The 26,211-nt window shown below is 34.8% G+C and overlaps 1 protein-coding gene and 2 pseudogenes across 1 annotated transcript; all 3 read right to left on the bottom strand.

The window, feature by feature from the left end:
* Positions 1–1,042: 1,042 nt before the first annotated feature.
* LOC124078364 (olfactory receptor 4A47-like) lies at positions 1,043–1,972 on the bottom strand. The gene has a single exon (XM_046423117.1). It carries the CDS (start codon positions 1,970–1,972, stop codon positions 1,043–1,045), a length of 930 nt encoding a protein of 309 aa, XP_046279073.1.
* A 7,027-nt stretch (positions 1,973–8,999) lies between these two features.
* On the bottom strand, positions 9,000–9,191 carry LOC124078375 (small nucleolar RNA U3; annotated as a pseudogene).
* Positions 9,192–20,463: 11,272 nt separating this feature from the next.
* LOC124078345 (olfactory receptor 4A47-like) lies at positions 20,464–21,383 on the bottom strand (annotated as a pseudogene).
* Positions 21,384–26,211: the final 4,828 nt, after the last annotated feature.

Here is a 26,211-nt window from a genome sequence, read left to right as displayed (position 1 = left end):
ACACAGATAACAGAAGACATTTTCCAGTCTAATGTACTTTACAATTTTTAAAAATCATCAGTTTCCTCTCCCTCTAGCCTGTGACAACCAACATTCTACTCTCTGCCCCAGCACTGTGGCTACTTTTGATTCTATATATAAATGATATTATGCAGTATTTATCTTTCTGTGTCTAGCCTACATCACTTAACATAATGTCTTCTAATTTCTCCCAAGTTGTCACAAATGATAAGACTCTTTATCTGAAGAAACAGAAAAAGAGTTTACTGCCTGCATCTGAGACCAGCACTAAGAGACCCTGATAATGGAGGGGCAGATTTCTATAAAATGTTATGTGGGGAATACTGAGGCACTCAACCCCAACCCTATTTTATATTTTATTTAGAGACACTGTCTTAATAAGTTTGCTTAGTGCCTCACTTTTCCTGAGAATGGCTCTGAACCCTATATTCTCTTGACTCAGGCTCCCAAGCCCCTGAAATTTCAAGAGTGCACCACTGTGCCCCATTCTACAATTTACCAAGTTGTGTGGGTTCTACTTTTAATGTTACTATCTGTTAAACGTTCCATTTTTTATTTTACAAAATAAAAATACTGGATTAAAATTTGCATATACAACTAAAATAAAATAATGGTAAGTTTACATAGCACTTAAATATTTAAACCTAATAAAAAGAAACATCATAAAAAGAAGTATAAAAATAAGATAAGGAACAACAAAGCAAGTTATAAGGATAAATACAAAAATTAAGTAACATCAGTGTAATGATTCCAAAAATTTATTCATTAAGTTAGTACATGTTTTGATAGACTTTCTACTACATGTGCATTAAAACTTTCTAGTAGTGATAAACAGACATAATAGAGTTTACATTACAGTAGGGAAACTATTAGTGGCACAAATGCATAGTTGATCCTTCAATTGTATTTCCCAGGAATACTTTGGAGGGAAAGGAAGTTAGAATTCAAGTTTCATAAATGTTATGCTTCCTGAAAACACAGTTTTGTGATAAAATATCCTGCCTTATAGTGGGCAACTCACTCATTTACTAGCTGATATGACTTTTCCTCCCCAGAGTTTCTTCATAGCATTTGTCATCTCTGAGTTTCTCAGAGTGTAGATGAAGGGGTTCAGCATGGGGGTTATGACTGTGTAAAACACACTCAATGACTTGTCAATGGGGAAAGTCTTAGCTGGTCGTACATACATGAAAATACAGGGAATAAAGAAGAAGACAACCACTGTGATGTGGGAGCCACAGGTGGAGAGAGCTTTCCACCTCCCCTCTTGACTCAGGTTCTTCAGAGAGTGGAAGATGACAGCATAAGACACGAGTAAGAGCAGAAACACAGTTGTGCAGATGAGACCTCCATTGGCCATCACTAAGAGACCAATGACACAGGTGTCAACACAGACAAGTTTCAATAAGGGATACATGTCACATATGAAATGATCAATGACATTGGGGCCACAGAATGGGAGCCCATAAATAGTGCCCAACTGAATTACTGAGTGCAAAAAACCTCCAACCCAGGAAACTACCAGCAACACAACACACACCCACGGCCTCATGATAACTAAATAGTACAGGGGCTTACAGATGGCCACATAGCGGTCATAGGCCATCACTAACAGAAGAAAAACCTCTGCCCCAGCAAAAAAGTGTCCTGTAAAAAGTTGGGTCATACAAAACTCAAAGGATATGATGTTTTCCCTTAAGAATAAGTTTGAAATCATTTTTGGGGAAATAACTGTAGAATAAATGGCATCCATAAAAGATAAGCTAGCAAGAAAGAAGTACATTGGTGAGCCCAGGGTCTTGCTGAAGGTTATGGTCATCACAATGAGCAGATTTCCCACCATCGTCAAGATGTAGAAAAGCAAGAACATAACAAAAAGTACTTTCTGCTCCTGTGGATTCTGCGTGAGGCCCAAGAGGACAAAGTAAGTTACATTGTTCCTATGTTCCATCTAGTCTTTTATTGGTGCTGATTTCCGATAATAAAGCAGTTCACCTACAAAACAAGGAAAAATTCTTACAAGTATTATAATCTCAATCTTAATCCATTCATTCTCTGAATTATGTAAAAGAAGCATCAACCTGTGTCAAGCTATCTACTGCACATATCAGGAATAGTGAAATAAGACAGCAATTCCTGCCCTAAGTGATTCCATACACAGTGATGGGATCAGGATTTAAAGGACAACATGATCATTGTCATAATAAGTGTCTTATTTATGTCATGCTATCAATTCACAGTATTGGAATTCATAAATCCACTGGATTATGGGAAAATTTCTAACAGGAAGCCATACTTTATGCGATTAAAGGAGATGTGAAACAACAAGAAGAAATGAAAAATGAATTTTATGAGAAAATTCACCAAACATAAAGTTATAAGGTGTAATACCAAAGATTCACTTAAGGTCATTTTCATATTCACAGTGGCAAAAATAAAATGTAAAACTACAGACCTAAAGTCAGTATATTCATTTATAGTTCTATGACTGTAAATCAATAACAATGACAGCTTTTCCTCCACTTTCCACTTATTTCTTATTCACTGGACCTCAACCAGAAGTACCTTGCCATTCATATCTCTAGGAGCATTTTGCTCATGAAAAAGTGTGTGTTCTCTAGCACAAGAGAGGCTTTCTGTGCAGTTGTCTTTTTCTCTTTCAGATCCCTGACCAGAATCACCTTTTGATGTTCATAGTGCATCCAGTCTCTTCATATAGGCTCTCTCTATCACGGATCACAACTCTTCTCCAACCATCTGCCCGTTACCCAGTCCCAAAGCTACATCCATACTTTTAGGTATTTTGTGTAGCTGCACCCCACTTTCCAGTACCAAAATACATGTTCTTTTGTTAGAGTTGCCATAATAAATTAGCAAATTACTTAATTTAAAGGACATGTGTTGTTTGAGAATTTGGCATGCAATGAAATCAGAATCAAAATCTGTGCTGCATTACTTGCTTTGCAAGACATTAAGGAATGAAAAGACACTTTCTCCTTGATTCATAGATACAAGTTTTGTATTCATGTATCATTTCCCTACATCCAAATTTTCCCTTCTAACAGGACATCATTTCTATTATATCAAAGACAACCCTAATGAACTTAATTTAACTTGTCAACTTCTGCAAGGATCCTACACACACACACACACACACACAGACACACACACACATACACACACTTCATATTATGTGTTACTGGAGGTTAGGATCTCAACATATATTTGAGGAAAAAGTAAGTAGGGTGGAAAGGAACAAAAAATTTTTTAAAAAGTTTTTTTTTCATGTGACACAATGTGTGACCAATAGCCATCGCACAATCAAATATCCTTCCAAGTTACTGAACCTTCCTTTTAGGGTCTTTGCTTGAACATTCTCCCTTTTCCTAACCTGCAAATGCTCAAAGAATGATGAAATTTGTTGTTCTCACCACTTTCTCTCCCCTAATTTAAAAAGTTGTCTGCAACTATTTACTTCACATCTCCAACTAGATGTCCATTTAATATTTACAAAAGTGAATTTTTAATTTTTCATGATAAATCTATTCCTTCTGAGGTTTTCTTTATCTAATAAAATGATATTTCCTTCTAGATAACTTTTTAGTCCCTATTCTGACATTCTGACACATAATGGATATCCATCTATTATTCCTTTCATGCTATTTATTCATACACTTAAGAAACTCTCTTGCCTTAAACTAGGACACTCCCTTTCTGATATATTATAAATCTGATCATTCTCATTGCAACCAAATATATCCTTGATCTACTGCAAAAGCCACTTGTCAGTTCTACCTATTTTCATCTTGGACCCCAGGAAGCCAATTTCCACAAGGAACACAAATTATATGTTTAATCTTATTCAGATCAAATCACTCACTTGTCCAAATTCCTACAGGATTTTTATCACATGCTCAACCTATAGTCATGGCTTCCCTGCCTTTAGATTACATGGTCCTGCTAACTGCCTGAATTCATCTCTTAGCAATTCTCCATGCTCATCTGCTCAAGTCTTTAGCTCAAATATTCATTATGATTTTCTACCACTGTATTTGCATCTGCTCTTTAGTAGATGCTAACTTCAGAGACCAGAGTGATTACCACAATCTCTAAAATAAAGGGAAATATTCAAAAAAGGTATGTTCTACATTCATTTTTTTATTCTTTTTATTCAACCAACTAGTGTGTACATAGCACCTACCTTCTGTAACATCAGCCTAATTAGGTAAACTTCAAGGCATCACAGAGTGTCACTTTCTCATTAAAGCTGAGTCTGCACCAGGGTTATGTATTCAGTGGATGGAATTTTGATGCTGACTGAGAAATCCTCTTGTTACCTCTACTATTGCAGATGAAGCACAAATCTTGAACATAGTAGAAGAATTCATTCATTCAAATTTGAAATTTATTGGTGACATCTCTTATTTACAAACTGACCAGCCATTATCTACCTACAGCAGTTTTCCCCAACAGTTTTTTTTTTTATTTCTTAAAGCATGTTTTTCAAAGAACACTTTACTCTTTAGAATTTCTCCCAATTATTGCTTTAAGGAGTCATAAACTAGAGGCATACTTCTTGGAGAGAAGAATTTTGGAGTCTTCAAAAGGCTTTTGAAAAATTTTGGAGACATTTGATGACATTCTGAGAGACTTTACATGTATATCTCTTTTGCGCCCTTTGTGTCTTGATCCCCAACATTTTAATTTTGCAACTTCAAGTGATACAATTTCCTATATAATAAAAAATTCAAGCAATTGCAAAGTCTAGTTTTTACTATCAATTTTAAATTTCTTACTTTTGGAATCTTGTCTACAGTTTGAAAGAGAATGTTTTATTTCATTAGTAGATGGAAATCTCTTTTTGACCCAGGATACATGAGAAAAAAAATGATTATATACATATATATATATATATATATATATATATATATATATATATATTTAAAGCAATACATCTATATCAGTTCATTGTCTCCAGAATCTTCTAACATTTGCAGAAAATCATTACCAGCAGTGTATATGAATTTCAAATGAATTCCATGTTGAAAATAGAAAAAATTAAAAACTTCCACAATAGCATAATTTCTGAAAAAGGCAAACAAATCACATGTTCATGTAGGAAGATGGCAACTAACCTTTTTTTACAAGGAACATTTCTCTTTCTTCCAGTAACTTTATTAATAACTACTATTCATTTCTGTAGTGACTCTCTGCTGGTTTTAGTATAGACAAATAACTGTGCTATAGATTAGGAGATAGCATTGTTGCACTTCAAGTAGATAATGCTTTAAGCTTACTGAAGCATATTTTCAAATAATTACATTAGGCCCTTAAAGAACAGCATTTTTTACCTGACAAGAATGATGATCATTGTGGGTTTTATACCATAAAACCACATTAACCATGGAGTCCTGCCCTGGAATGGATCCAAGACTGAGTCCTCCTTAATCACTTTCACTGGGAATTCCCACAAGTTTATATCTGTAAATATGCCAATAGATCAATCACATTACTATGGTCAAGAAGATGCAACAACAACAACAAAAGTTTCAGATACATGGGAAAGTTGACAAAATGATAATTGACCAAAATAATGTATCAGTTTAGTGAGTTTGTTTCACTGAAGATGAATTTATCATTTATTTCCACACTTCTAAACCAATTTTTTTTCTCATTTACCTAATACTCAATTTTCTCTCACATTTTGTTTGGGATTTGGGATATTTTTCAAGAGTTATGATGTAGTTATGTTAACTAATTATTTATCCTTTTGTTCATTAGTGTTTTGAAAAATAGTAGAACATCTATTTATTTCATATGTTATGCTATTAAATGGAGAAATAAGATTTAATGAAACAAAATAAGATTATAGATATACTGCATCAGATTTATGTTTTGCAACACAGTCACAAATAATAATGGGAACAACTAAGCATAGTAAATGGAAAAGAGAAGTCTAAGACATGACAAGAACAAACACTCAGGGCATTACAGATCTTACTCAGGAATTTGAAACTATTAAGGTTCTTCTAAATGAGAATTAGGAGGATTTCCACTTTCAGTTTCCAAAAAATTTTAACAAACTATTAGCAATTCAATTTGATAATGTAAAAACAATCACACACCATGACCAACTGATCTAGATACATAAGGCTGATTTAGAATTCAAATATCAATTAATGGCATGAATGAAACCAAAGGATAAAGATGAAAAATTACATTGTTATATCAACAGATTCAGTTAAAGCATTTTAAAAATTCAACACTCAGCTCTTTTTTTTAAAAGAACTATCAGTAAATGAGGAATAGAAGAAAATTTCCTAAAATTAAAAAAAAGTATCTACAAAGCAGCCTATAACCGATATCATCCTCAGCAGAGAGAAAACAGAAGCCTTTCTTGTAAGATAGGAACAGCAAGGATTCTTCCTCTCACCACTGCTTTTCAACATTGTACTGACAGTGTCTGCAAAAATAATTAGGCACCATATAGAAAGAAATGCATACTTATGAAACAAATTTTAATATGTTTTCAAATAACATGATAATCTGTGAAGACTATCCAAAAAATAAAAAAATCAAGTCTACAAAAATCTGGAATAAGTGATTACAGCAAAGCTCTAGGATACAAGGTTAATATGCAAATGGCATTCACTTTCCTATATACCAGCCACAAATAAGTGGATGATGAAATTAAATACACAATACCATTTACTCCAATACTTCCAAAAATGGAACACTTAAGCATATATCTAACAAAATATGTTAAATGATGTTTAAAAGGAAAATATCAAAGCTTGGATGAAAAAAGAAACAAGTTAATGGAGAGTTACTAACTGTTCACGGAGAGTTAAGACTCAAAAAGCATTACCAAGGGATCCAAGATGGCGGGCCACAGAGAGGCAGCATTATGTGTCACTCTGTGACCTGGAACTCAAGTAGTGAGAATACTGCTTCTCTGTGAGCAATCTTCCTGCTTCCACTCAGGAATCACAACCACCATGCCTATGCAAGTCTCCCGGCCTCAGCATCTGAGTAAGTCTCTCAACTACTCGCCTACTTAGCACCCATGGAGAACTTTCAGCAACCCACCCCAGCAGAAACCCTGGACACAGCTTCCATGCAGGACACCCAGCAGCTACCCAAGTGATGGATCTCCAGCTGCCAATCCCATGTGGACACCCACCTATCAATGTGTGGCTCTCCACAGTCACCTCCATCTTGGGACTCTGGCAATGTATATAGCCCCTTATGCGTGGTATCCTGCCTCCATCTGTGAACTTCATACAGGCTCTAAAGACAGCCAACAGCCACACACTGCACACCACAGAGCTTGTCTCTGAGCTAATTTTCCAACACCATCACTCAGCTAACTCACCAAACAAAAAACTCAATCAATGAAAGCAACTGCCTCCATCTTGGGTCACTTTCATCACCATCTTTAGTGGGGGCAACTCCCAGTTTGGAACTCTAATGGCCAGGTACCCAGTTTCTACCTCCTCCTCTCCCCAGAAGATACTAACATGGCACAGTGACTGCCCAATACAAAACAATTATCAGTGGGGCAGGAGTGCAGTACCCACAAAGTGCCACACACAAGAGCCCCAGAGAAAAAGGTCCCTGATTAGGAGGCAGTAAGGGAGAGGGTGAGTGTGATGCAGTTTAGAGACTAACACAGAGACCAGGAACTGGGAGGTCTTCAGGCAAGATAAGGAGATGAGACCAGGTACTCACACACCACTAGCGGGTCCAAAAAGAGAACCTTGTGGTGCAGACTCCCTTAGGGGACCAACCCTCCCTGCCTGGTTACCTTCACCATCCTGAGGGCAGAGATACCAGGTAACGACAGATGACCCCAACTATTGGAGGAGAAGGGAAGTAGGAAAGATACTGATCTCCAACAAAAACAATCCTTGCTTCTTCCTTCAAGAATTTTTTTTCTTCTCTCTCCCTATTTTCCTGCCCTCACATTCCCAACATATGTGAAACCAAGAATGTTGCATGAATTAGGAAATTGAGGACAAGGATGACTGAATGCTATATTACAGTTGTGTTGTACATGCTTTTTTTCCCTCCACTATTTACTATTTTAACATTTTAAAATTTTTCTTAATATATATGTGTGTTTGTTTTATGTACTCTACTGTCTTCTCACTTACTTTTCTACCCCAGATTACCTCCTCTTTATTCTCCTGCAAAAACCTTATTCTTTAGATTTCTCTTTCACACTTCCTAAGATATAATAATTCTATAGCCTCACCTCCTACTTCCTCAGCATATCTTCCCACACCTAACCCCCAGTTCTTTGTCCACCATCATAAACTGTAAACCCTTTACAAACCTACTGATTATATTATAGATAATGATTGAATTCACTATATCTTTACATTGTAACCAAACTGTAAATATCTTAATTGCAATTATTTGATTTTAGGTTGTAAATTGTTTATATTGGGATCTGTTAACATTGTCCTGACCCTCAAAAGAGAAGTATTGGAACCCTACAGGGGCATTATAAGCCTATAGAGTAAACAGGTAATGCCTTGGATCCACAGCGCTAGAGAGGCAGAGCTAGAAGACAAAGTAGCAACATGAAAAGACACGGGAAGAAAGTGCCCCAAACAAATCAAGATGCCATGTTATTAGAATCCATGGCCAGCATAGCAGATGAAATGACAGAGAAAGAGTTCAGGATGTGCATAATTAAAAAGTTCTGTGAATTAAAGGATGATATAAGAGACCAGACACAGGCAGCAAAAGAACATTTCAGAAAAAAAAAGCTACATAAACAAATACAAAAAGCTAAAGAACACTTCAATAGGGAGTAAAGGTTCTAAATAAAACCAAACAGAAATCCTTGAAATGAAAGAAACAATAAGCCAAATTAAAAGTTAAGTTGAAAGCCAAATTAAAAGTTCAGATTAGACCACTTGGGAGACAAAATATATAATATTTTTATTTCTTTTTTTCTTTTTACAGAAACCACACAGACTGTGTTCCTTTGTTCTTGCTCTCCAAATAGGAGAGAAGAACGATCATCAATGGCAATAGGTAGTTGCAGCAAAACAACAACAAAAGCCAGCCACTCTTCCTTGTGGTTTCAGGTATTCCACATGATCAGAGAAACTTCTCTAGTAAGGAACTATAGAAATGCTCCCTAAAAGTATAGTCTTAAAAATATATAACATTGGAAAGAACATAGATCATGCAGTGAAAATGGTAAGAAGCCATCAGCAGAACATTCAAGAAATATGGGATAGCATAAAAAGAGCAAACTTAAGAATTATCAGGATAGGAGAAAGCATAGAGTTTCAAACCAAAGGAATGAACAAACTATTCAGTGAAATAATATCAGAAAAAATTTCAAACATGAAGAACATATTGGAAAATCAAATTTGAAAGGCTTACAGGATGCCAAATGTACAAAATCACAACAGATCCACACCAAGAAACATTATAATGAACATACCTAACATATAGAATAAGGAGAGAATATTAAAAGCCACAAAAGAAAGGAATCAGATAATATATGGGGAGAAACCAATTAGGTTATGTGCAGATTTTTCAACCCAGACCCTGAAAACTAGAAGATCCTAGAACAACACATATCAAGCTCTGAAAGAAAGTGAAATCCAACCGAGAATCTTGTATCCAGCAAAAATAAGCTTCAGATTCGATGATGAAATAAAAACCTTCCATGAGCAACAAAATTTAAAAGAATTTACGTCTAGAAAACCTTCTCTATGAAGAGGAAATGAAAACAACAATAAAAAACAACAGAGGTAGATATTATACTAAAGGAAAATTTAGTCAAAAGAGAAACCAAGTCAAATTAAATACCAAATATAAACAAAAATGGTTGGGAATACAAATCATGTCTCAATAAGAACCCTGAATGTTAATGACCTAAACTCACCAATAAAAAGACATAGGCTAGCTAGCTGATTGGATTTAAAAAGACACTACAGTATGCTACCTCCAAGAGATTTTTCAAAGGAAAATACCTCTACAGACTGAAGGTGAAAGGTTGGGAAAAATTATATCACTCTTATGGTCTATGAAAGCAAGCTGGGGTTTCTATCTTTTTATAAAACAAAGTAGACTTTAAGCTAAAGTTAAAGTTAATCAAATGGAATAAAAATGACATTTCATATTGCTCATGGGAATAATATCCAACAAGACATAACAATTATAAATATATATGCCTCAAACAAAGGAGCAACTATGTTCATCAAACTCTTCTCAAGCTGAAGAATAAAACTGACCCCAACACAATAATTCTGGGTGACTTTAACACAACTCTTTTACCACTGGATAGATTTTCCAGACAAAAGCTGAACAAACAAACTATAGAACTCAAGAATATAATCAATAACTTAGACTTAAATTACATATATAGAATATTTCATCCTTCAATGAGCGAATACACTTTCTTCTCACCAGCACATGGAACCTTCTCTAAAATAGACCATATATTATGCCACAAAGTAATATTTAACCAATACAAAAAAGTAGAGATACTACCCTGCATTCTATCAGATTACAGTGGAATGAAATTAGAAATCAATGATAAAATTAAAAAATATATTCTAACCCCTGGAAACTAAATATTATGCTACTGAATGAACAATGGGTTATACTAGACATGAAGGAGAAAATTTAAAAATTCTTAGTGGTGAATGAGAACGCAGATACAAACATATCAAAATCTCTGGGACACTATGGAAGCAGTTCTAAGAGAAAAGTTCATTGCATGGAGTTCATTCCCTAAAAGAAGAAAAAGTCAACAAATAAATAACTTAAAATTACATCTCAAAGCCCTAGAAAAAGACGATCAAATCAACACCAAAAGCAGTAGAACACAGGAATTAATTAAAATCAGAGCTCAAATCAATTCAATTGAAACAAAAGAAACAATTTTAAAAATTGACAAAACAAAAGTTGGTTCTTTGAAAAAATAAATAAAATTGACAAACTCTTAGCCATGCTAACAAAGAGACAGAAAACTAACTAGAAGGAGACAGAAATCACTAACATATGAGATGAAAAAAGAAATATCATAATAGACATTATAGAAGTACAGAAGAAAATTAAAAATTAATTTGAAAACTTGTAATCCAATAGAATAGAAGATACTGAAGGCATCAACAAATTTATAGAATCATTTGATCTGCCCAAATGGAATCAGGATAATATACACATTTGAAACACATAAATTACAAGCAATGAAATAGAAGATTCCATCAAAAGCCTACCAAACAAGAAAAGCCCAGGACTGGAATGATACACAGCTGAGTTCTACAAGAACTTATAAAGAAGAACGAATACCTATACTCTTCAAATTATTTCATGAAACAGAAAAAGAGGGAGCACTTCTAAACTCATTCTATGAGGCCAATATCACACTGATTCCAAAACCAGCAAATACACATCAAAGAAAGAAAACTCCAGACCAATATCTCTAACAAACATAGATGCAAAAATACTTAATATAAGAACCATATGATCATCTCAATAGACACAGAAAAATCATTTGACAAAATACAGCACTCCTTCATGTTCAAATCACTAGAAGAAACTAGTGATAACAGGAACATATCTCAACATCATAAAAACTATCTATGCTAAGCCCCAGGCCAAGACCATTCTAAATGGAGAAAATTGGAAGTATTCTCTCTAAAAACTAGAACAAGACAGGGATGCCCTCTTTTACCACTTCTATTTAACATAGTTCTTGAAACACAGGCCAGAGCAATGACACAGACAAAATAAATTAAAGGGATATGGAAAGGAAAAGAAAAAATCAATTTGGCACTATTTACTGATGATATGATTCTATACATAGAAGACCCAAAAAATTTTACTATAAAACTTATAGAACTAGTAAATAAATTCAGCAAAGTAGCATGATACAATATCAACACCCATAAATCAAAGGCATTTCTGTATTTCTGTGACAAATCCTCTGAAAGAAAAACAAGGAAAAACTATCCAATTTATAATAGCCTAAAAAAAAAAAACTTGGCAATAAACATAACAGAAAAGATGAAAGACCTCTACAATGAAAATTACAGAACACTAAAGAAAAACATTAAAGAAGACCTTAAAAGATGAAAGATCTTCCTTATTCTTGCATAAGCAGAATTAATATTGTCAAATGACCATACTACCAAAAGCACTATACAGATTTAATATAATTCCTATGAAAATCCCAATGACATTCCTCATAGAAATAGAAAAAGTAGTTATAAAATTCATCTAGAGAAATAAGAGACCCAGAATAGCTAAAGAAATCCTTAGCAAGAAGAGTAAAGCAGGTGGCATCGCTATACCAGAACTTAAACTATACTACAGAGCAGTAGTAACAAAACAGCATGGTATTAGCACCAAAACAGACTGATAGACCAATGGTACAGAATAGAGTACACAGAGACAAACCCACATAATTACAGTTATCTTATATTAGACAAAGGTGCCAAGAACATGACTTGGAGAAAGCCTCTTCAACAAATGGTGCAGGGAAAACTGGATATCCATAAGCAAATGAATTTAATTAAACTCCTATATCTCACCATGCACAAAACTCAACTCAAAGTGGATCAAGGACCTAGGAATTAAACCAGAGACACTGTGTCTAATACAAGAAAAAAGTAGGCCCAAATCTCCATTATGTTAGATTAGGCTTCGACTTCCTTAATAGGGAGCACTTAAGATGGAACATTTCTAAACTCATTCTATTCGGCCAGAGCATGAGAATTAAAATCAAGAATCAATAAATGGGATGAATCCAAACTAAAAATCTTTTTCTCAACAAAAGAAACAATCAGTGAAGTGAATAGAGAGCCTATATGTTGGGAGCAAATTTTTACCCCTCACACATCAGATAGAGCACTAATCTCTAGGGTATATAAAGAACTAAAAAAGCTAAACACCAATAAAAAATAACCTAATCAATAAATGGGCTAAGGAACTGAACATACACTTTTCAGAAGATTATATACAATCAATCAACAAATACATCTCTTGCAATTAGACAAATGCAAATCAAAACTACTCTAAGATATCATCTCACTCCAATCGGAATGGCAGCTGTTAAGAATACGAACAAATATAAGCATGGGTGAGGATGTGGGGAAATATATTGCTCATGGGACTGCAAATTGGTGCAGCCAATATTGAAAGCAGTATGGAGATTTCTTGTAAAACTGGGAATGGAACCACCATTTGACCCAGCTATCCCTCTCCTTGCTCTATACCCAAGGGACTTAAAAACAGCATGCTACAGGGACACAGCTACATCGATGTTTATAGAAGCACAATTTGCAATAGCTAAACTATTGAACCAACCTAGATGCCCTTTAGTAGATGAATGGATAAATAAAATGTAGTATATATACACAATGGAATATTACTCAGCAATAAAAGAGAATAAAATCATGACATGTGCAGGTAAATGGATGGAGTTGGAGAATATAATGTAAGCAAACTTAGCCAATCCCCCATAAAAACAAATGTTGAGTGTTTTTTTCTCATATAAGGAGGCTGAATAATAGTAGGGTTGGGAGGGGGAGTATGGGAATATTAGACAAACTCTAGATAGGTTGGGAGGGGAAAGGAGGGGCATAAGGGTAAAAAGATGGCAGAATGAGATGGACATCATTAACCTAAGTACATGTATAACAACATGAATAATTTGAATATACTTTGTATACAAACAGATATATGAAAAATTGTGCTCTATATGTGTAACATGAATTGTAATGCATTGTGCTGTCATATATAACAAATTAGAATAAAAAATTTAAAATAAAATAAAAATAATTCCCAAGAGGTTTATTCTTCCCAGAGAGATCTTCATAACAGATTCAATTCCAATCAAACTCCTATCATAGTATTTAGTAGATGTTGACAAGTTATTTCTGAGGTTCATATGGTGAGGGAAAAGGCTCAGAATGTGTAACCCAATACAGAGGGGAAGAATAAAAATGGACAATCAATGATACCTAACTTCAGGACAGTACAAGCTGTGAAATCAAGACAGTGTAATATTGATGAAAGAGTAGACAAATAGATCAAAGTATAGACAAAGATGTCAACCACTCTGGAAAACTGGAAATTTCTTATTAATCTAAGCATACTCACTACACAGCCAAGTAACTGGGCACCTTGGTATTTATCCCAATGAGCCAAAAATATGCTCTTACAGAAAGAGGCACTCAAATCTTTCTAAAATCTTTGTTCATAATTGCCAAAACATAGAATCATCCAAGATTTTTTTCAGCACATGAATGGATAAATGCACTGTGATCCACCCATAAAATAAAATATAATTCATTTCTTAAAAAGAAATGAGCTACTGAGCCGTGAACAGACTTGCAGGAACCTTTGGAGTATATAGCTAAGTGAAAGAAGCCAGTCTGGAAAAAAGCTATGTGTTGTGTGGTCCCAACTGTATGACATTCTAGAAAGTGCAACACTGTGGAGAAAGTAAAAACATTACTAGTTGTCAGGAGTTGGAGGGAGGGATCTAACTGGGTAGATCAGAGAAGATTTTCTCTTCAGTAAAACTCTTTTATGATACTATAATAGAGATTCATGTCTTATATGTTTTTCCAAGTCTATAGAAAGTATAACTCCAAGAGTCAAGAGTGCACCCTGATGTTAAAAATTAACTTTGAATGATGCTGTTGTATCATCATTGATTCATCAGTTGTAAAAATGTACCACTATGATGTAGGAAGTTAATAGTGTCTTCTATTTTTTTTTTTCTTTTTTTGGTACTGGGGCTTGAACCCAGGGGCACTTGACCACTGAGCCATATCCTCAGCCCTATTTTGTATTTTATTTTAGAGACAGGGTCTCACTGAGTTGCTTACCCTTTCGTGGTTGCTGAGGCTGGCTTTGAACTTGCAATCCTTCTGTCTCAGCCTCCTGAGCTGCTGGGATAACAGCCTCCTGAGCGCCACCACACCCAGAGTGTCTTCTGTGGTTTAAATTAGTCCTCTAAACTTCAAGGGTTAGAAACAATGTAACTGTGTTGGAAGGTGAAACCCTCAACAGGGGATAAATCCGTGGGAGTGGTTCGGATATCACAAGAGCAAGTACCTGTCAAAGGTGGGCTCAGCCGTCCCTTGCTGTCTGGTTCTTGCCCTCTTCTTCCCTTCCACCTTGATCACGGGATGACTCTGACTATCTCTAGATGCCAGTGTTGTGCTCTTGGTCTTCCCAGCTTCTGAGGACAATGTAAAAATTAATCCCTGTTCTTTGTGAATTTGTCAGCCTCAGTTATTCTGCTACAGCAGCAGAAAATGGACTAAGGGAGGCTGCGTCACTGGGGACAGAAGTTACATAGGAGGTCTAGGTACTTTGTGCTCAAATTAATTTGACTCTAAATCTGCTTTAAAAATAAAGTTTGAAACAAATAAATAAAAGAGAGTAAAAGCAAACCTAGAAAATTATAAATACATGGGGAAGCTGGAGTAGAGTCTACATGATGTTTTGTTATATTAGTTATGTTTCAAAATAAAATTTCTGTGAATTGGTTAGGATCAGGAAGCACCCAAACATGAGAAGATAAGCTAAGATGACTCAGGGACCTAAATGGAGCTGAAGTTCAGGCCGAACTCAACATGAGCTAAGATGGAATAATCATACCAGTTTGGACATAGCCTATTATGAATTTTAAAAGGACTGCAAGGAAGTTGAGAGAATTGATTATAGTAAACTATTCATCTTATGATTTTATAACTTTAAGAAGGTTATTTTCAACATGAAAGCATCATTTTCTTTTGTGAAATGAACTATTGCATTTGAAGTTATGTTAATATAGAAAAATATATTAAGACTGCTCATATAGTGTCTGATACACAGAAGTAGGCAATACACTTTTGTTTTCTTTTATTTTTAGTTGTAGGTGAACATAATACCTTTATTTTATTTATTTATTTTCATATAGTGCTGAGGATCAAACCAAGTGCCTCATATATGCCAGGCAAGTGCTTTACCACTGAGCCACACCCCAGCCCCTACACTTTTATTTACTTAGATTAGAATATTGAACATGCCTGGCTTCACCTTTTAAAATAAATCTAGAAATGAATGAGAAACTGAATAGAAGCCAATTTTTACTTTTTAGTTGTTAGAACCAACAATCCTATCTTAAAAAACTGTTTTTGAGAAAGAAATTAAAATCAAAATTCCAGAATGTATAAACTTCTTCAAAGGAGGACCCTCTTGAAAACAAGGGGACATAGTATCTCAATTCACAATAATTAAACTATGGAACCTTCTGAAGAGAATCAACTGAGCCAGCTAATACATGCACACACCTGGACAAAATTTCCTGAGACACAAATTGACTATAAGTTGTTTTAAGGAAGCATCTTCAGAGTCTACTCAAAGTTGGCTCAAAATTGCTTTTTCAAAAACAGGCATGCACAAAAAAGCTCACCTGTCAACAATGTGGACCTTTTTCATAATAATCTTAAAATACATGAACTGAAACATGATAACTCTCCCTCCCACTAAGGAAACACATAGCCTATTAAAAAGCATGATGACCACCTAGGACCACACAGAAGAACCTGAAAACTTGCTATTCCACCAGGAAACATGCAGCTTCTCTACTCTCACTTTCTAGGAATTCTGTCGCTGTGGGTTGATTGGAGAGACAGATTTAAATTGAACTCTGTGTTTGTCCATGCTCAATAACAATTTTTCCTGCTTCAAAACTCTGAAACACATAATTCTCTTCTAGGTTCATTGGGCAGTGAGTGCTTTGCTTGGGAACAAAACTCTAAAATACCTTGGAAGTTCTGCCCAAAGCACTTAGTTCTCAGGGGTGACATAAATCACAAAGAGCAGAATGGAAGACAAATTTCAAGGACCACAGATCTCAAAATAGGACCTTTCCTGGTGATTTTTAGCAGAAAGAAACAAAGTCAGATGTCAGAATGAAGGGAACTGGGAGACACCATCATAGCTCACTGAATAAATGTGGCAGTGGAAGTGACCCACCATTCAGATGAGTGGTGACCACAGGTGTAGTATCTAAGAAGATTTCAGATCACACGAAAAAACTCCTGCCAAAGGCATAACCTGAACCTCAGCCCAAAGAAACTGCACACAAATCTGAACAGGAGCACACAGAACATTCCACCAAATAACTGCCATGTATTCTGCCAGTCTTTGCAGAGTGAGGAGTTTCATTTTCTTTTGTGCAGGACTAAATAGTCATCCTGGCTCTTCATAGGTTTTGTGATTTTTTTCAAGTTTGAGGTTTTATCATGAACCCTGGGGAATTTTTTAACTTATCACATACACACCAAAAAAATGTTTATAATACAGACATGCCATCTCTGTTGCCTAAGTCTGTTCTTGAAATGATGACTTCAAGGTGACCAGAAGTGGACTCTTGGAGGCACTCTCAGAAAAACAACTTAAAGACATTTTGATCCAGAAAAATATAAAAGCTCAGGAATGGTTACACATGAAAGGAATCCACGCTTTTCAGATGAGGAGAAAATAAAATGTGTGTCTTTCTATTGTTTTTTTGCTACAAAGAAGATGTTATTGGGACAGCTGGTGAAGTGGCAGTAAGCTGTGTGGATGGTGTAATAGTAATGTCTCAATGTCAACTTCTTGATTTTGATTGCTATACTGTGGTTATTTAATATGTTTATTGTGTTTTTGGAAAGCCTTAGAAGGTTTAATACCAAAGAATCATCATGTCTACAATCTACTCATAAGCCTTTAAGTAAAAACTATTAATTCTATACATATAAATGACAGAGAAGAATGCAGAATTGAATAGAGTAGTATTGACATACATCTATAATGAGATATATATATATAAACATACATATGCACATATATATGTCTCCATAGGTACGTATGTTAAAAAAAGAGAAGAGAATAAAACCACACCTAGAAAAATATGAATAAATGGGGAATCTAAGGGAAGAGTGTACAGGATGTTTAGCAACTTTTATCTGAGTTTGAAGTATGTCACAATCAAAATGTTTTAAAACAAAAAACTGCACATGAAAAATACAGAAGAAATGCAAACACAGCAAAAACAATAGCCGCAATGGGTACTTTTGCTCAGTGTATGCAAATAGGCTTGGAGACCTTATCATCATCACTAGGTAAAAAGCCTACCATACCTAAGCACAGGCAAGACTTCATGGATTTTGTCTGGCTGTTCTCTCAAGGTCATTGCATACTGTTTTCAACTTCAATAAGCCCTTGTTTGCACAATGTTAAAATGGGTCCAATAAAAGTCCTTACTTCATGATGTTACTGGAGAAATCAATACTCTGATGTAACACATGAAATCCAACATAACATGCATAGAACAAGTTCTAAAAAAAGGATAAGCATTTTATAAATGCTAAGTTTGATTGTTACTCAGAACCCTTCAAAGGAAATATCACCTGAATGCTACTTATCAGTGTCAGAAAATAAATTATTTTAAATGGTGAAACTATTTCTATAAAGCACTGATTCAGCAATTATTTACTGTGTCCAGCACAATCATAGGTGCTTAGGATAGAGCAGTTTATATTCTAGAGAGAAACAAAAAATACACAAAAATTGTAATTAAAATATATGAAGAACTGGTCAACAGGGCTAAACCTAAGTGTATACTTGAACCTCACGTGTCACAGGGATAAGAAATATTTAGGAAAATTCTTTTTTCTTTTGTTATTGAGGTTAAACCCAGGGTCTCAATAAGTTGCTCAGAGCCTGTTTAAGTTGCTGAGGCTGGCTTTGAACTTGTTATCTTCCTGCCTCAGCCTCCCAAGTTGTTGGGATTACCATAATGTGCCACCAAATTCTGCAGGGCAGATCCTTAAATTGTGATTAAATAAAATCCATTGTATAAAATTACAAAACATCTTTGCACATACAGATATGTACTCTTTTACATCATAACACTCAATGCAAAACACTTTTTAAAGAAGCACAGGAATCCTTCAAAATAAAAGAATATTACAATGTAATCCTAGCAAAGTTTATTTCATAAATGCCATGATAGTCTAACACAATAAAAGTCTATGAAATACTGATCATAATAGTACTTATGAGGGTAAAATTGTTGAGTCATCAGAATAATTGCCAGTGATGTGTTTGGAAATGCACACTGTGTTGACTTTTTATTTCAATTAAAACAAATGATGATGTATCTCAGCTGTCATCAACATTATTACACATCATACTGGATGGAGTCATCCTTCCGCTTCATCAACAGAAATATATTATCAGTGTTAGCATTTGGAAAGAAGAAATGCTTATTATGAAAATGAGAAAAGAATATAAAAGAAAACCAGAAATAATAAAGAAGTAATGCATAAATTTGAAAAGGAACCACCATATTCGTACAATCATCCTAAAGTTGATGTTAAATAGAAATGGACAACCTAATAAAGGTGAAACAGTAATTTACTTGGAATCAATATTAGGTTAGAACTTATAGGCAAAAATAACTGCAAAAAATAAATAAATCAGAATATTAATCATATTTTTGTAGTAACATTAGTATTGTCTTTTGTCTCTTAATTTTTTTTAACTTTACTCTGTCTGATTGACAAATAGGAATCATACATGATTCAGGAGTATGATGTGATATTTTCATATATGCATATGTTGTAAAATGACCACTGTAATCAACATAATTAATATATTCATCAACTTAAATGAGTAAAGTTTCCTTTCTTCATTTTCTTTTCTTTTTTTAAAGTAGGACACTAAGATCTACCCTCTTATCTAATGTCATGTATACAATATGGTATTATGAAAAATAGCTACCATGCTATAGATCAGACACCAGAAATCACTTAGCTGGTATATGAAGCTGGGTACACTTGGACCAACATCTCCAGTTTTCCCACCTTCCAGCCATGACAACTACCATGGGAGATACTGGTGACGAATGCATCATATAACTTTTTTTGGATTTACCATTTATAAAAGTTCCATTTTAATGTTCACAATTATTAAGGTTTCTGTGTTTATTTTAAATATAAAACTATTGCACATAAAATTATATGTGTAATGCTACTAAAATAAAGCATGAGACTTTATATAGCATTTAAATATTTAATGACTATAATAGAAAAATCAATATACAAGTAAAAATAAAACAAGGAATGACATCATATTACTAAAAATAAATGTGTAAGTTTTGTTCTTTAAGTTATTACTTTTTTAATTGAATTCTACTGTATATGTACTACAAATTTCCAGGTATAGTGGTAACCAAGACATTACAGATGGTACATTCCACTAGGGACAAACATTGCCAAAAATCTGTAATTCATCCTTGAATTATACTTACCATATATGCCTTAGGGAGAACATAGCATTGGTTTTAAATCTGATATATTCTGAGGAGACAGCTTCATAGTGAAATGTTAGTGTATGCATCAAGAAATTAAATAATTTTTACCTGATGTGACTTCTTTTTCAGAATTTCTTCATAGCATTTGTCATCTCTGAGTTTATCAGGGTATAGATAAAGGGGTTCAACATGGGGATTATGACTGTGTAAAACACATTCAGTGACTTGTCAATGGGGAAAGTCTTGGCTGATCGTACATACATGAAAATACTGGGGACAAAAAAGAAGACAACCACAGTGAAGTGGGAGCCACAGGTGGAAAGAGTTTTTCACCTCCCCTCCTGACTCAGGTTCTTCAGAGAGTGGAAGATGACAGCATAAGACACGAGTAAGAGCAGAAACACAATAAAGCACATCAACCCTCCATTAGCAATCACTAAGAGGCCAGTGACATAGGTGACAATACAGACGAGTTGCAATAAGGGGTACATGTCACACAGAAAGTGGTCAATTATATTGGAGCCACAAAAAGGAAGCCCATAGATAGTGCCAAGCTGAAATGCAGAGTGCAGAAACCCTCCAGCCCAGGAGACTATCAACAGCACCACGCACACCCATGGCCTCATGATAACTAAATAATGCACGGGCTTACAGATGGCCACATAGCGGTCAAAGGCCATCACCAACACAAGAGAGACCTCTGCTCGACCAAAAAGGTGTTCTGCAAAGAGCTGAAACATACAAAATTTGAAAGATACATTATGTTCCCCTAAGTATAAATTCAATATCAATTTTGGGGAAATGACAATGAATAAATGATGTCCACAAATGATAAATTAGCAAGAAAGAAGTACATTGGTGAGCCCAGAGTCTTACTCAAGGTTACAGTCAAAACAATGAGTAGATTTTCCAGTAGGGTCATTAAATAGAAGAACAAGAATTTAACAAAAAGTACTTTCTGCACCTTTGGATTCTGTGTGAGGCCCAAGAGGACAAAGTAAGACACATTGCTCCTCTGTTCCATCTATAATGTTAACACTGCTGACTTCAGATATTAAAGCAGTTTACCTGTAAAACAATAAAATAAATCCTCAGGAGTTTCATATATTTTTGTTCATCTGATATATATGTGGGCATCTCCTTTGTAACTCTACCTATCTGGATTACCAAGTAAAATAACACACAGTTTGCTGTCCTTAGTGATTGAAACATAACAATTGTTCAACATTTAAAGACAAACTTGATAAGTGTCTTAATAAATATATTTATTGATGCTATGCAATAGACTCACAGTGCCACATTTTCTAAACCAACTGGAATTTGGTAACACCTCTCAGAAGCTATTATTTAGATGAGTTTAAAAGACATGGAGATAACAAGGTGTAATGAAAAGGGAAATCTATGAAAAGATGCATGATGTATAAAGTCACACAAGTGTAACAGCAAAGACTCAAGATAATTTTCATAGTAAGAGTAAAAAAAATCAATTACTAAAGGAAGACGATGGAACACAAGTCACTGTATCAATGCTAGTGCTGAGACTTCAGAAAATGATGTCCTTCCTCCACTTTCTTTGGCTATCAGGTTCACTGGAAATGTCACCACCAAGCATCTTAGCATTCACTTTTCCAGGAACATTGTGCTCACAATGATTTCTGTTCTTTAAGACAGATGCCATCTCCACCGCTCTCCTCTTTCCTTGCTGAGCCCTCACCAGCATCACATTTCTGTGTTCACATTTTTACCCACCATCTCTTCAAGGCAACCTGGTTTCATCAAGATTCCCAAACATTTCCCAGAATTTATCCATTAATCAATCACAAATTGGCTTAAAGTTTGGACATTTATTGCAGCAGCACCCACATCCCAATACCAAAAGCAGCACTCATCTGCTGTACCTACAGTTAGTTTAAACACAAATGTGTCTCCGAGCCCTGCTGCCAGACACTCAAAATAAAGGTATGGGCAGTGGTTGATCCCTCAGACCAGGAGGGAAGGATCAGCCTTGACTTAAAGATGACTAGCTTGTGTTCATGTGCCATTCTCCCTGAATCCAAATTTTCTACTCCAATAAAACATGTTTTAGTGGATGGAGACCCAATTTAATAAAGTATTGTTACTGGATTACACTTACAAACTCTGTATATCCAAATAGAGCCCATATCCAAATAAAGCCCCTTCTGAGGTCCTGCAGGTAGGTTCTCAACAAAAAAAAAATTGCAGGGGTGGTGGCAGTGGGCATGATTAAACCAAAATTATTTTATGTGACAATATGAGGAACCAGTATTTACCACAGTCTCAGACAGCTTGCTCTGTCACTGATACCTCCTTCCATGGTTTACTTAAGCATCCCTCATTTACCTAACCTGTAAATCCTTAAAGCACTCTGATTTTGCCTATTGTCACACTATCAATCCCCTCCTTTCAAAAGTGATGTCTGCAATTACTTAATTGACATCTTCAATTAGAAATTCATTTGGTATTTACAAAAGTAAATTTTTAATTTTCACAATAAATCTTTTTATTTCTAATCTTTTCTTTTTCTCTACTAATCAAAGTGTACCTCCTTCGGTCTTACATCTCAAGCCAGATTCTGGCAGTGTTCTATATTCCTTTATTCCTCTTATGCTCCTTATTTACACATTCCTTAAGTACCCTTGGCTTTCTATTTAGAATATCTTGTAATTGTGTGTGATCATTGTCATTCCATCCCCTTACATCCCCAGTGCACTGCAAGAGCCCCCTGCTACATTAACTAATTGCTCCTTGACAGATGCTAATTTCAAAGACCAGACATCACAAACTCGGAAGTAATGAGGTGCTTTGTACAAAGGATATTTTATATTAAATCTTTCTTCATTTATTAAACAAAAGGTGTTCTTAGAACATTATATCTGGTCACACTGTTTACATGAGGTGAACTCCAGCCATCACAGATTGTCCACTACTAATCAAGGCTCAGGGTCTACACTGGGCTCGTGTCATCAGAGGAAAGAAATTTCCAAGCTACCTGAGGAATTTTCACATTGTGACTTCTACTTTTCCAGATGGAAGCAAAACTTTTGAGGATCTGACATAGTCCCTGACTTCATATTTTAAATTTTTAAATATACTCATGAAAACTATCTTACAACCTGATCAGCCACTTTCTGCCTGCGAAAGTTTTGTCAACATTTTTGTATAAACTTGAAGGATATAATTTCCTCAATAATGAAACATTCACACAATATCAAAGTCTGATTTCTGCTACTGACTATAAATCTTACTCATAGAAACTTGTCTTCAGTTTGAAGGAGAAAATTTTACTTCACTAATGAATAGTGAGTAATAGCGCTTCTATCCAGTATGCACACAGAAGAAGAAAAGGTATGTTATTCTTGAAGAATATATTTGAAATGACACACTCATGTCTTTCCACTTTTTACAGATTATTCTAAATACTATATAAAATTACAAAATTACTACTGGCTTTGTAGATGGTATTCAAGGAATTTCCTGGTATATATTAAAAAAAACTGATATTTTCCATATTAAAGTAATTTAGTTAAAATTCAAACAAATAATTTCAACAGAGGAATATCCATTGTTCACATCACTGTCTCAACAAATTCATTTCAGGACTCCTTTATTTTCAACTATGGCTGTTGTTATAACCTTGATTTCATCGACAAGCATGGTGAAGCCTCTGCTAGCCTGAAAGATGGAAACTACACTGTGGACATAAATTATTTCTTTGTTTGGCTTATGTTATTAGCGCAATTTATCCTTTCCATAATTTATATGTATTTAAAACTATCATGCCATATACATGACTTATGGCTTCTTCTAAAGATCTTACTCGATGACTTCAAAGTATCTGACGTTTTCTAAATCTTTTAGTATTTCATTATGTTCATGATAAGGATTTTTTTTTCTATGATCTAGATTTGAGAATGCTATCATTCAGTTCTGTGACACTACTTGTTCTTACAACACTTGTAATTTCCTGTAACAGCTGTTTTCAGAGATTTTTTTTCCTTTGTTAGTGTCTAAAACCCAACTTCAATATTCAGATATTTTCAGCTTTAAGTCTCCAACATTCATCAGTTTTATTTCTTTTGCTCCAGTAAATTCTGCTCCCACTTCCTTTTGTATATAACTGCTCACTAGAAGGAATGGTAGAGATGTAATTGTCAAAATAAAGATTTTTGTGAAAATGCTTTTTGTGTGACTGTTAAGTGAAAAGTTTTCTATTGCTGTAGTGGAACTTCTGTTAACCTCTCAAACTCAGGAAGGTAAAAAAGTATATTTTGAGGAATGTACTTTTAAAGATACTTGCTACTGTGCTACTGTCTTTTCATGCACAGTTTCTATTCCTCTTTTAAAACAAACCTTCATATGGGTGTAATAAAGAACAGAAAAGACATCAAGAATATCACCCTTGATATGTGTCTACACCACAATGAGACCAACAGTGAATATTTGGTAATTTTGCTTTCATATGTCTTTTCATAAAAATATAAAAAATAGATTTTATGTTAAAATTAAATGTTTGCATCTCTAACTACTGAAGATTTGTCTGAAAAGTTTAAAACTGAGAGAATAAGTGAATTAAAAAATGATGCACCTAGTATGTCAGCATTCATGGAAACAGAAACCACTAAACAGTAATATTACCTTGTGTGTGTGTGTGCGCATTGGTATAAAGATGAATATAATCCAAGTTGAATTTGAATTTTATTTATTCTTATTTTCAAGAAATGAAGCAATGCAGGAATTTCTTAAAGTATCATGGTCTCTTGACATGGTTCCCAATGTGTCTTGACAAGTATGTCAACATATCTCCCTGTATGATGTACTAATAAAAAATTAAATGTGTCCAACAATGAATGGATGGATAAATAAAATATGATGTATATGCACATCATAATCATAGGTAATAGTGTATGTATATAATGGAATAATATGCAGTCATAAAAAGAATTAAATTCTGTTACTTGTAGCAACATGAATTGAACTGGAGGACATTATGTAAGGGAAATAAAAAAGGAAAATATTATATGTTCTCACCATCATGAGCTAAAAACGTTGATCCCAGATAAGTTGTGAGTAGAATAGTGGTCATGAAAGTCTAGGAAGTATGTGGACGACGAGGAGGAACAGAAGAAGGTTGAATAATGAGAAGCAAAATGTACTTTCTGATTGTTGAGATATGACATATTCTCCAAAGGCTGGTGTGCTAATGCAGGAATATTCAGAGGTGAAATGATGATGAAAGCTGTCACTCCATCCTAGTTTGGAGGAATGGACTGAGGGGTAAGTGTAAGTGGATGGGGTGTGTCTGGAGGAGGTAGGTCACAGGGCAAGCCCTGGAAGGATGTGTCTTCTCTGTGGCCGCTTCCTCCAGCTCTCTCTGCTTCCTAGCTACCTTGAATTAAGCAGTGTCCCTCCACCATGCCTTCTACTAGGATGTCCTGCCACATCTTGGCCCAGAAAACTGGATTTGGCTCACCATGAGCATAACGTCTAACTATGAGCCCAAACTAAATTTTAATCCCCTAAGTTCTTGTCAGATATTAGAAAGAATAAGTTATAATATTCTACATCCCAGGAGGGTGATAGTAGTTCAAAATTTTGTATATTTTATACATAATTAGAAAAGAAGATTTTAAATATTGCACTTGTGAAAAAATAATAACATTTAAGGAGATGGAAATACTAAGTACCCTGATTTGATCGTTATATATACTATACATGTATTGAACTATCACACTGTACACCATGAATATATACAATTATATGCCAAATAAAATTTTGATGCAGACAAGATAATTAACCATTCCAATTTTAATCAGTCAAGGAGAATACAGCTT

Source organism: Marmota monax, unplaced genomic scaffold (genome assembly GCF_021218885.2).
Source record: "Marmota monax isolate L192 unplaced genomic scaffold, Marmota_monax_Labrador192_F-V1.1 WCK01_AAM20220418_F8-fsc00441, whole genome shotgun sequence".
NCBI classification, from domain to species: Eukaryota; Metazoa; Chordata; class Mammalia; order Rodentia; family Sciuridae; genus Marmota; species Marmota monax.
This window is presented reverse-complemented; position numbering and strand designations above follow the sequence as displayed.

Coding starts and splice junctions, on each gene's coding strand:
- LOC124078364 (XM_046423117.1), bottom strand. CDS start 1,972: ATGGAACATAGGAACAATGTAACTTACTTTGTCCTCTTGGGCCTCACG.